Genomic DNA, 12,462 nt, shown 5'->3' with positions numbered 1-12,462 from the left:
CTTACTCACTGAGGTAACTTAGAGATTCAAGATCTACAACAACAAGTGAAGGGGTGGCAGGTGGTGGTGGGAAATCCAAGGGAGGTGGTTTCTTTGTTAAATGTAAACATTATGGGAGAAGTCATATAATGCATTATGCTAAACATCAATAACTAAATGTACATTGCATCTTATGCCGTTTATGTTCTTTAGACCTGCCTCAAAATGTTAAATATTTAAGCTGTTTGTTGAAAAGTAAATATTTGGAATGGATTTCTTTACAGTCACCTCATTTTACTCAAACTAGAAATTAAAAAGATTTGGAATAGGGAAAAAACATGGAGAAATGGTCATGCTTCTGCCAAAATTGTGTTTTCAGACTGTCTTTTCAAGTAAGCGTTATACAAAGGCTGTAACTTCTCTGTGGTGTGTAATTTTTGCCTAGTTAACAAACTGAACACTAGAATTTTAAGACAGGAAAATAATTTAACATTTGAATTAGTGCTTTTCTTTTTGCTAGCATCTTTGCTGTCAAGTCAATCTGTAAAAATCAAAGAACCTTCTGCATTAGGACCTTGTCTGTCAAAGCTAAAACTGAAGAAAGTCTTGTTTGCCATAAAGCTTGTCTGTTTTTCCCATTGTATCAGTTGATCTAATAAAAGATGTTACCTCTTCTCAATAAACTTTGCAAAGCTAAACACGTAATCCACAACAAAGGAAAGACTTGTCACCTGGCAATAGTCCACTTGGTTATAGCTCATCATCATAGTTATAAACCATACCCTGTCCTTTTACCCCTAATAAACAGAATAATATTGTTGACTTTCATTATATTGCTTGAATAAGGAATGGAAGCCAAGTCATACATGACTTTGTTAGCATTTCTTTTACATAGTACATTCCCAGGACCTTTTATTTGTTTACAGTGCACTACAGCAGAATCGGAAGCAAATAAGGATGTGTATTGGCTGGAGCATGGAACTTGTGAAAATTAGTAACTTACATGGTTTGTTTATTTAGCTTGAGTGGGAATTTAGAGGTTAAACAAGACTATGGCAGCAACTAGAGCCTGAGTAAGCCTTACCAACACACACTAATTATGCCTAGTGGGACTAAAGTGATGGCAGTCCACTTACCTTCTAGGAAGATGGCCGTGGTACTGTAGGATAGGCTTGCTGTTTATGTACAAGAAAAAGGAGTAACTAAAAAGAGGAAATTCACCCTACTACTAGAATGATAGTGTTAACATGGTTAATGTTACTGTTGTTGAAAACTTGCGCCTCTGAGCTAACATGTAGTAGCAGAACAAATATATACTGCCTTGCACTGCGGAGAAAAACAAGGCTCACGTATACCATATTGTGTGGAAGCACTGGCGTGTCATTACACGGGATCAATGCAACAGTCTTTTCTCAATGCAGCGGTGTCAGCTAGGAGCAATTAGAGATCATCACAACTGTGCTTTCTGAGTGAATGCAATAAGGCTCTTTTTTAGTTCAGGCAGCCTGGAGGACATTTTTGTAGGCAAAGAACACAACTGTACTTTATACTTTGCCCGGATGTTATAGAAGTATTCCTATGCCTGCAACATAGCTCTTGTGTAGATTTGGCCTTTCTGCATGCTCTGTACTGGGCACGCAATCGCAGGGCAGCGAAGGTGTGGTTTCAAGGCGTACGTAAAGGGATCTAACCCCTTGTGAGAAAAGGTCCTGAGCTCTCCCCATCTCCAGCTTGAGCGTTCCTGAGGTTTCCCTCCCTTACATCTGCCAGGGAATCAATGACCAAACAAAAATACCCCTCACCTACCTACCAGAAACGTGGTTAGGTAAGGTCTAAATAGGAACAGCCGCTCAGGACAATGTGAGTGCAGGGGCAGAGGACAGGAGGGCTTGGGGTGGACGTGCTTTGTTGGGTGGTTGGTTTTGCCGGCGGCTGTGTCGGTGCCCTTTGAGGCACCGTACGCGTGTGTCCGTGCCCAAGCGCCGTAGTTCACTAAGGGGGTCTTCTCCGAATCTTACAGCAGGGTGCGAGGGGTGACCCGCGCCACCACCCCGTGGCGGTTGTGTGAGCACCCACGCCTGCGCGCGTGCCCATACAGGCTGGCACAGCCCTCGCAGTTACACGGGCGTTTCCCAGCCGCCTACCCGCGGTACAGACGCGGTTCGCGCTGCTCCGCGCTCTCCACCTGCTGCGGGCGCGCAGCCGCCCCGCCCGTCTCTCGCCTGCCTCTCCCCGTCCTCGCCCGGCGCTCCGGGCGCCCTGCCCGCGGGCGGCCCAACGGCGGCGGGGCCAAGGCATGGAGCGGCTGCAGGTGGAGGCGGCGGCCCTGGAGGAGTACGCGGAGTACCGGCGGTGAGGGGAGGGGAGGGCCGGGCCGGGCCCCGCCCGTCGTTGCCGGGGAGGGGAGAGGGGCGGTGCGGTGGGGTGGGGGTCGCTGGGGCCGGGAGCCTTCAGCCCGGCCGTGGGGGTCGGCGGCGGTTGGCGACCTGCTCCGCCCCGCGCTGCCGCCGGGCCCGGGGCGGTTTCCCTTCCCCTGCGCCCTGCTTGCGGCCCGAGGTTTCGCCTGAGAAGATCCTCGCGGCCCGGGCGCCGCTCCCCTCGCCTCCCGCCTGAAGCGGCGGCTTCGTTGTGTCACATCCCCCGTCTCCCCCCCCCCAGCCCCGCCATTTATCGGAAGTGCCCTGACTAACTCCGCGAAGGTGCCCGCGAGTGGCTCTTCGCGGAGAAGGCAGAGCTCCCTGGCCTAAGCAGCTGCGGTGGAGGGGCAGGCCTTGGCGACGGGAGCCCTGTGCGCCTCGCCGGTGCGAGGGCATGTTGTGAACGGTGGCTGGCTGCGGGGGGGGCAGCACATCGCTTCTCACGTCCCGGCCTGGCAGTGCGCCTGTGGGATGCGGTGTGAGAGGGTCATCTGCCGACTGGAACACGGGCTTTTCGTGCATCGTGAATTAAGTTTTGCAGCGTATAAACGTGTGCCCTTATGCTCCTATGTGTCTTCGCTAATCGCGTCATCGCTCCTCTTGAAGAGTTGATCTTGAGCAAAAATAAACGCGAACTCGGTCATTATACTGAAATGCCTTAATTTAGCTTAGGAAAACGTTGGGTAAAACATCAGAGGTAGTAGGCACAGTGGTATTTCTTACATAAGTAGTTATGCACTGATTCAGTGAGTGTCAGCTGGATTGACGTGCAAATGACAGTGATGTGCTGACACATTATTCTGGTGCTGTACAGTACTGGCAATGTACAAATCCACAGAATATTTGACAAAGAATCACTCATTCAGTATGTTTTAGCACACCCAACAAATAATAACTGAAATATTTACAAACGTTAATAAACTTCAGCATAGTTAAGTGCTGCAATTAAGTTTAAATTGTAATTTACAGATTTTACTTATTGTCTTCAGTTGTCTCCATAAATGCAGAATTTGGATGCTGGAGTTCCAGCTATTGAATTTGAACATGGGCCTGTCCGAGGTGTGGGATACAGCTGCTATCAACTTTATGTACAGAAACTTGCATAGTCTTCTTGCAAAGTAGAAGACAGCTTGGATGTATTGTTTGTTACTTTGATGGCAATGTGGTTCTCTACTTCCAGTTGAATAATCTTGCTCAGACTATACTAAGTTTAGGTAACCTGATACAAGTCTGCAGTACAGTTAGGTGCAGATGGGTGAAGTGGCTTGCCAGGGGTCATTCAAGAAGTCTGAGGCAGAGCTGCCCGGTTACACAACCCTTGATGCCCATTGCTTTTTCTCCTGTATGAAAAGGAGCCTGGTAGTTTGCTTTATTAATTTTTTCCTTCTCTCTTACAACCCTCGTTTTCAGTCTATCAGAGCAAATTTTTTAAAAGAGCATTATTCACAAAATTTCTCTAAAATTCAGCTACAGTTCTGTTAAATGTGTATCACAAAAACTGTATTATGAAAGGTAAGATTTTTTTTTTGCATTTACAGCAAAAGTGTTGTTATATATTATTTGAAAAAATATCTTGAGAAACCTACTTTTATTGTCTTCATTATCTTTTTTTTTTTTTTATAATGACATGCTTACAGAATTGTAGGTGATGATGATGGAGGAAAGCTCTTTACCCCTGAGGAATATGAAGAGTACAAAAGAAAAATATTACCAATTCGGTTACAGAATAGGTTGTATGTGAGCTGGAGATCACCAACTGGCATGGACTGTAAGCTTGTGGGACCAGAGACGCTGTGCTTTTGTACTCACCGGTAGGAATCTTTTCATTTTTTTGAACTGCTTTATTTTTTTAAATTAGGAAAATGTAAAATGTTTCCAGATACTTTACAGTACAGTATAGGCAAGTTAATTTAAGGTCTAAGGGTTGAGAAAATTAGGTTTTAAATCATAAGAACTGTCCTTACATCTAAATCTCAATACATTTTTTTGAGACCAGAATGATTTTGTAGTCTTCAAGAAATTCAGCTTCAAGGCACAAGCTATTGTAGATCAGATTGATTCTGACAGTGCTGTCAAAATGAAACATAAGGATTTGTGACAGTTATGTAATGAATGGATGTAAAAGCACCTGATATTATGAATTTAATTTAAAATTAACTATTAACAGTAATTAATATAAGTAAAGATACTTCAAAACAGAACTTGTAAGATAAATTATAAGCCTTTCAGGTAGTTTTCTGATAAATACTAACAAAGTTATAAAAGTTATTTTTGCCTGTTTTAGGTATAAACAACACAGAACGGACTATGAAGTGATTCCCAAAGACCGTCCTATTTGTGTGCCTTGTAGAGTGAGCCGTTGTCCGTGCCAGTCCTATCACTATGTCCCTCTAAATGGCACACAGCCCATCCGTTGTAGATGCAAACACTTTGCTGATCAGCACAGTGCAGCCCCTGGATTTTCATGTAACTCTTGTAAGTTACTGATGGACTTGCAGCATTCTTTGCTAGGAAACTTAACAGGAACAGCATGTTAGGGATCCGTATTCTATCCAGAGTATTAGGTATGTGCTGCACGTGTCACTGATGCGTATTTTGGTCCTTGCAGAAGGATGGGAAATGGAAAGGAAGACAGGAGGATTTGGAACAACATCCTTAGCTTCCCCAAGTTCTGTGAAGGAGCGTTAAGTTTCTGAATGATTCGGTTAGATACATATGGAGTCAGCCACCTAAAGTTAGGCAGGATGAAAGCACGCCATTTGCAGTTTGTCATTTCCACTGCTGCATGCACGTGACTTTTCTACTTGAACTTGGTAGTTTGAGAGAGAGAAGTGTTGATCTCCGCTCCTCTGTTGCCTGGTTGAATATAACGTTAATGTATTTTTATATCTTTTCTCAACTCAATAGGAAGTAGCGCTCGGTTCCTAAATAGTACTATTGTCAGCACTCTAACAAAGCAGTTCCCGAGCATACAGATTGTGGGTCCAGAAATGCAAATGGGAGTGGAGTTTCAAGCAAAAGGTTTGAGAAGGCATTAAGAGGAAGCTTTTTGCTTCAGTTGTTTGAGGTTATTGTAATGAAACAGCAGTAATTACTAACCATAGAAACTAAATAATGCATAAAGATGTTTTAGTTTGAAACCTCAAATTACATAAGCTGAAGATTTTTTTGTTAGTGTTCCATACTGTTAGTAAGTTTCTTTCATGAAGTCTGTCTAATTTGTACAGGAAAATAATAAACAGCTTTTGCTGGATGAGAATCATATCCCCCAGAAGAAAAAATAAAATATTTATATGACACCCTTTCAATAATTTGCTTTAAGGAATATGAAAGTCTTAAATATGCAATTGGATGATTCAGACTGAATCCTTAGAACACAGTGGTTTTAATAATCATTTACATTATGCACTTTTTCTAGTGTTTCTCAAAAATACCTGACACTTCTGAGGGCTTCAAAGATTACACAGAGAAGTGCCAAGACTTGCTTCTATTTTGGACTGGTGGTGTTTTAATGTAGTGGTATTAGTCTAGCCCAGTCCTGTATAAATCTAATGTGATAGATAAATTAGAGATGTACTGTCTTTATGATTGAAAAAATATTGCTATTGCGCTTTATATATTGTATATACTTCGCCACAGCACCGAATCTCGGCTTGGAGACAGCGAGTGAAACCCTTTCCAGAATCACATTTCTGAATTGTTTTAAACCCCCAATGCCATCGTCAAGTTTCAGTTACATCCTGTGGCTATGTAAGCTAAAAAAAACCCTGAAAGTCAGTCTAATGGTACTCTTACGTAGAACCTATTTTGCTGTTGCCACAGCCTTTGTTCACTACCCAGATAATTTTGCTAATTTTTAAAGACATTTACGTTGTGATTTGTATCATACGTGAATTGCAATTTGAAGTTTTCTGGCCATGCAATATTGACACGTTGTACACCTTTGGAGATAATACTGCCAAAATGCTGGCAGGTTGTCTTCTTTACCCAGTGACAGAATTTTTTTGGGTTTTTTTTGTCATGAGAGGGATAGAGAAGGGTGTTACTAACGGCAATGGACACAAGTTGCAACATAGGAAATCCAATTAGATATTAGGAAAGAAATGTCTGCTCCAAGGGAAGACCAGCATTGGTCCAGGCAGCTCAGAGAGGTGGAATCTCCATCCTTGGAGGTACTCAAAACTTGACTGAATGAGACCCTGAGACTGGACGACCCCTGTGATCTAATCCCCACATTCATCCTTTCTCCTGTTTTATACAGCATTTTTGTATCGTGATGAAAAGAGGCTGTAAAAGGTTTCAGCAAAGACAGCTGATTGCTTTGCACCAAAACACGTATGTGCTTCCAAACAGAAAGCATAGCTGGATGCTTTTCCAGTGAAGGAACTCTAGTTTTTGACAAGATCAATTTAGGGAAACACCGTTTTGTCTGCAATGAAGTATAAATTCCATTATCATCTCACTCATTACACTTATTTATTTGTTAATTAGGTTCCAAGTGTTCGGGCTTTCATAGTTGCTTTACCTGTGCGTGTGGTCAGCCAACACATGCTCATGAAACAGTCGTGGAAACGAAACAAGAGCGCTTAGCCCAAGGAAAGCCCGTGGGGCAGGATGTTCCTTATGCTGCTATGGGAGGACTGACTGGTTTTAGTTCATTAGCAGAAGGCTACATGAGACTCGATGACAGTGGAATAGGTAAGTGCAGCTGACCCGAGATGAAATTTTAATTCTCCAACTAAGTAGCTTTGAAAAGTAGTAATTCAACATAGACTTTCAAAGTTCGAATGCAAGCTGGATCAATAGAAGTAGGACTTAAGACAGATTTTTTTTTTTCCCCAGCAGTCCTTAGGTGTGAAGAGACCACTATGACCATCTTGTCCAACTTGCTGTAGTGAATTGATAAAAAAACTCTTTATCAATAGTCTGGTGTTCAGTCCAGTAGCTTCTGGTGGAGCATATCTTTTAGAAAGAACGCTGTAACTTCTGTTTTTCTCTTAATACTTCCATGATATGTTTATGTTAATCCTTTAGTCTAATACTGCCCAGGTATTTCTTGGTTATACAGTTAGAGCATTTTTTTTTTCCAAATTCAAAGGTTAATAGCTGGTTAGCATAAAAAAAAGAGGTAATTTGTAGAACTTTATTTTTGACAGGCATGTTAGTTGGCCTCGATACCTCTGCTGCTCTGTGATTTTGTGTCATTTAGTAATGGACACATTTTGTCCTGAAATACTGTTTTATTTATTATTGCCATGTATTCATTATTTCTTTTTAAAATTCTGATCTGGTTTCCTGGATTTGTCTGAAGTTTAGAAACTATAGCATAGCCATAATAATTAAAGAAACAAAGCTTTTCATTTCTTTTGAAGCCTTTTTTGCTTTTGTAAACTCAAATTTATGGTATCTGCACTGAGTGTTGTAGATATTAATCTGTAGCCTTGTTTTAACTCCATCATGTATGTTCTTAATATATCTCGTGAAGTTAATTTTTGTTTTCATTCAACTTATTTTCTAACAGGGGCTCCTTCTGCTGAACTTTTAGAATCCCCTGTTACCAGCATGGATCATCCATTTCTAAAAGCATTTCAGGGACCTTCCAGTTCTGCTCAAATCATCTCACAGATAGCAGGTGCTATATTAGGAGGATAATACTGTTTTACAAAAAGTATTTAATATAAAATTAATTGGTTTTATTTATGAGTTGAAGGGTGCTTAGGGCTAAAATCAAAGTTAAAAATTAAAATGAGTATTGAAGCCTTGTTATGTGAAAATTTAGTACAACATTCATGTACTTGAAGTGCTTAAAATAACTGTTTTGTTACTGCTTGTTATTTTTGGTCATGATGTGCTTTTTTAACTTTAATGATCTTTTTCTGTCATTTAGTATCTTCCTCCTTAATGGTGTCACTTACTCATTTTTTAAATTTTTAATTCCTACTAGAAGGAAATCATATCTGAATGGATTGTACAGATTCAGCGCAATCCTGTGAAACTGCCTTCTGCCAGAAAGTCTTTTCTGCATGGAATTATGGATCAGTTATGCTTATTTTATGTCCCTTATTTAGTATAAGAATTTAGCAATTAATATAACTGTTGAACTCCTCCGAGACTATTTATAATAGCAGCTAGCCTAGACTAAAGAGGTTACTCTTTGATCTAAATTGCTGGAGTTTGTTACTTGCCTATAAAGGTGAGTTCTCATTTTAAATGTGTTTTGCCAGATGTGAAACATAACTAATGGAATAGCAGGTATTATTAATGAAAAAAGTGTTGTGTTTTTTTGTTTTGTGTTTTTGTTTTTGTTTTTGTTTTTGTTTCCAGGTGGTTCTAGTGCCACAAGGCAAGCTTCTCATGGAGAGCATTCAGAAAATGATGACATGGCTTACTTTGAAAAACGTTATCAAGAACAGGCAAGTTACTACATTTATTGCTTAATTCAAATATGTTTTCACAAGAGGATGTCTAAAAAAGATAAATGTGTGATTTAAGTGGCATATAAATGCGTTATATCATTTGTTCTCTTCCCGAGAAAACACTAGCTTCTTAAAATAAAGTTTTAAATACAGTTATGAGCTATTGCAGGATTTCAGAGGTCAGTCATGTCTGGGATGGTATTTACCCCATCCCATCTGGGCAGATTTTTATTGAGGTAACTCTCCATTACAGAAAACCAAAATATTTTACTATGTGACAAAAAGAAACAACAAAGCAGACTCACAGAAAGTCACCTGTGACATTTAGGAATGTGTGTTTGCTACCTCATTTCTAAAACTTTATGATGTTCTTTTCCTTACGAATGTCTGTGTAGTTGGGCTAAATCTGGTGCGTCTTTCTTAGATGATCTGAATCACCCCCCTTAGAGGTGCCTCCTCCACCCCACTGTCTGTATCGTAAATTTAAATACCCTGTGGTGTAGGTTACTTAGATGCTTAAATACTTATTCTTTCCCCACATCAGCTCCTTAGGTCCACCACCTCTGCTGGAAGTATGTCTTGACTGTTTATGAATTCTTTTGTAAGGCAATGTTGCATACTTAACTTTTAACATCTTAACTGCTGTTATGCTAGCTGCTTGCAACAAGGTGTTTGTTAATGAGAAAGCTGTTCTAGCTTTATGGAATTTTAAATAATTTTCTTTATTTTGGAAATCATCACAAAATATGGTAAGATGTTACAAATATAGTATCAGTTTATAGGAGAAAACATGTTACTATCAAATCCAAATTGCTACATTTCTTTTTCCACCTAAGATTTTCTTTTCTCTGCAAAAGGTAGTAGAAATTTCAGATACAAACCTCAAGCCTCCAAGTATGGAAAAATGTTTTAAAACGAGTTCCTGTGTAGATCATCAACAGGATTGCTTAGCAGTGAGTTCATTTGTAGACATCCAAATCAGGACTGGGGCCTTGCTTCCTTTTGACACTATTTTATGGGGAAAAAAAAGCATGTTAAAAATATTATTTTATTTTTCCTTGCATTTTTGATAGCAACATGGTATCTTATGGCAGATGAGATGCAAAAGTCCATGCATTCCTTTTATATAATTGCTCTAAATAGAATTTCATTCACTAATGTAACAATACTTGAGAACAACTGTTGCTTCTAAAAACAACAGATATATTTGTTTGGATTAATAGTCTTACTACAGAATGGCAGAGTTAAATGTATGTGTGTTGGTAAATCATACCATGCTATAAGAGCCTACTGTGTAGAAAAAAATCTTGTGAGGGGAAGACGTGACCTTGTGGGTCAGTGAGGAGGCCCTGAGATGGAGGTTTAGCATCCACTTCAGCAACAAACTTTCTATGTGATTTTGTGCATGCTGGTTAGTCTAACTGTGTCTGTTCATGTCTGTAATAAAACTTCTTTACCTTTCTGTGACATAAAGACAAAACCGTGAACATTTGTGAGGCACTTTGGCCTTGAGGGATACATGAGTACCTAGATTGCCGTTATCAGAGATAAAGACAGCCCTGGTTTGAATAGGGGAGCAGCTGCAGAGCTATGGAAGTGCTCCTTTGACCCGTGATGCAGAAGTAAGCAATGTTAGGTTGGGCTAAGAATGATCTGTAGCTCTCTCCATTGCATATATCAGTCTGGTAAATTTATGACTGGATGTAGAGATTTAATATTGCATTACTAGCCGACTTGCAAATTAATGCTTGAACCACTGTTGGTGTCTGTCTTTGTTACAGCTGAAAAAGGAGAAGGCTAAACAGAAAGAGAAAAGCTCACTACCATCAAAGAAGCCATGAGATTAATAAAGAAATATTTATTATATGGCACAGTGTTAATTGTTGTATTCAAGAGTATTTTTCGCTGTGCCTACCTGCATATTTGTATTTCTTCATTTCTCTATTCTGCTGGTTTGGTCTATTGATGAAATAATTTTGTTGTAATAAAATTGGTACTTTAATCAATGTGTTTCTAATCTCCAGAATTGTTACATAGATATTCCTTTGAGAATGGAAAATCATATGTAGAGATTTACAGAACTGCTATTTAAGATCTGAGAGAATATTTAAGTATTACATTGTAGTAGGGCAAAGAAAACATATGTCCTATTCTTAGACTTTTATGATGCACTTTCTTTATTTGTAGAGTCCTTAGAACTCATCTTGTTCATGGATTTTTACTTCGTGGGATTTTTCTGTTAATATTGACATTTTAATCTTTTCTTTAAATCTTTTTTTTTTCCTTTCTGTTGCTTTCATCATCTTTACATAAAATTCAAACATACCCTTCTTCTCTCACACTTCTCTAGGCTCTGTTCTTGCCAGCGTATAAATATTTTTTACATGTGAAGTTCTGTATGCATGTAAACCCATTTCCACACATACTTACTAGCTACTTGAAGGGATCCTGCTTGTATACTTCATTCCAGATTTCTCTAGCAGTAGCATTCTCCCAGTTCTGTTTGTCTGATACTGTCCGTAATAATGATTCTATTACACTGAACTTCTGAAAACATTAAGTGGAAATGGATTATGCTATTTATTGCATGTAAACAAATAATTATATAGTGTTTGATATAAACTTACTTGTCTAACAGATACTCTTTCATCATGTCTAATCCAACACAGACCGAGTCCCTCAAGAAGGGAGATGTGCTTTTGTATTCTTTGTCCATATTCACAGCTGTGGCAGCATATGTTGTATTAAAGGTAGGGGACAGGAAAATTTAAAATTTGGTAAATTTGTGTGGTGGTTTAAATCTGTAAGCAGCACAGCAAGAACTTAGTACTAACTGGCAGAGGCTGCAGTTCAGGAGGCAAAAGCAGAGCCTGAGCTAACTTTGTTAGTCTCCTTTGAAAACAGAGGTGTAAGTCAGTTTGTCCTTAAAATACTTGAAGATGTCTCTTGGACTGAAGACTTTTCAGGTGGTATGTGTGTACTGAGACTTTACAGCAAGAGTTGGGAGAAGCTTACAAAGCTCTGATTCCCATCTGAGAGAATGCCTCTGTGTGCCCGATGCCCTTATGTGCCTGATCGGCAGAGGAAAAGAGGTGACGCTGAATGCATTTGGTGCACGGCAACTTGCTTTTTTGTTCAGATATCAGCTGTTGGAGGGAAGGAGAGTTCTTGGGAGTGCATGCAAGTCGTATAGTGACTGATGGAGGCGGCTGGAATCTGAGTGAGAAGGGAATGGAAGGCTCAATTGCCCAAATTCAAAAATTAAAAAAGGCCATTTACCTTTACTCCAAGCTATACTACAGATGCCAATCAGAGAGCTTAATCTGTTACTTTAATTTAAATGCATAATAAATCAAAGATTCTAATGAATGTTTTAAAAGTACCTTTACCTTTAAATTCCACACTGTAACATACTGCTTTAACTTAATAAATAAAAATATTAATTTGAGCTCCCTCTTCTGGTCCTAATAAGCAATCATTTCTACAGATACTCAGTCTCGTACGTAAATGGGGATTTCACAACAGAATTACAAGAAACAAACAAATGTAAGTAACATTGGCAAAAAAAGGGTAAATAAAAATATAGAAAAAATATTTTTATTTCAGTCTTCAGAGAGATTATTACAAGCTTAATAGCAGAAGTTTATTCT

At 39.6% G+C, this 12,462-nt stretch overlaps 1 protein-coding gene across 2 annotated transcripts; it reads left to right on the top strand.

Annotated features, from left to right (window-relative positions):
* Positions 1–2,131: 2,131 nt before the first annotated feature.
* FAM221A (family with sequence similarity 221 member A) lies at positions 2,132–12,265 on the top strand. 2 transcript variants are annotated; one of them, XM_075140768.1, is made up of 7 exons: positions 2,132–2,331; positions 4,034–4,207; positions 4,681–4,871; positions 6,888–7,094; positions 7,918–8,028; positions 8,721–8,809; positions 10,594–12,265. In XM_075140768.1, exons 1-7 carry the CDS (start codon positions 2,276–2,278, stop codon positions 10,651–10,653), a joined length of 888 nt encoding a protein of 295 aa, XP_074996869.1. In that variant the 5' UTR covers positions 2,132–2,275; the 3' UTR covers positions 10,654–12,265. The 2 variants fall into 2 exon arrangements, with proteins under 2 accessions (XP_074996869.1, XP_074996868.1); XM_075140767.1 differs by lacking the exon at positions 10,594–12,265 and having other exon boundaries at positions 2,230–2,331; positions 8,721–9,004.
* Positions 12,266–12,462: the final 197 nt, after the last annotated feature.

The sequence above is a fragment of the Calonectris borealis genome, chromosome 2 (assembly GCF_964195595.1).
Source record: "Calonectris borealis chromosome 2, bCalBor7.hap1.2, whole genome shotgun sequence".
NCBI classification, from domain to species: domain Eukaryota; kingdom Metazoa; phylum Chordata; class Aves; order Procellariiformes; family Procellariidae; genus Calonectris; species Calonectris borealis.
This window is presented reverse-complemented; position numbering and strand designations above follow the sequence as displayed.

What these genes read in the sequence shown, in the direction of transcription:
- FAM221A (XM_075140767.1), top strand. Translation starts at nt 2,276, where the DNA reads ATGGAGCGGCTGCAGGTGGAGGCGGCGGCCCTGGAGGAGTACGCGGAG. An exon ending in GAGTACGCGGAGTACCGGCG is followed by an intron (nt 2,332 to 4,033) that starts GTGAGGGGAGGG and finishes ACATGCTTACAG; the next exon opens with AATTGTAGGTGATGATGATG. An exon ending in TGGATTTTCATGTAACTCTT is followed by an intron (nt 4,872 to 6,887) that starts GTAAGTTACTGA and finishes TTTGTTAATTAG; the next exon opens with GTTCCAAGTGTTCGGGCTTT.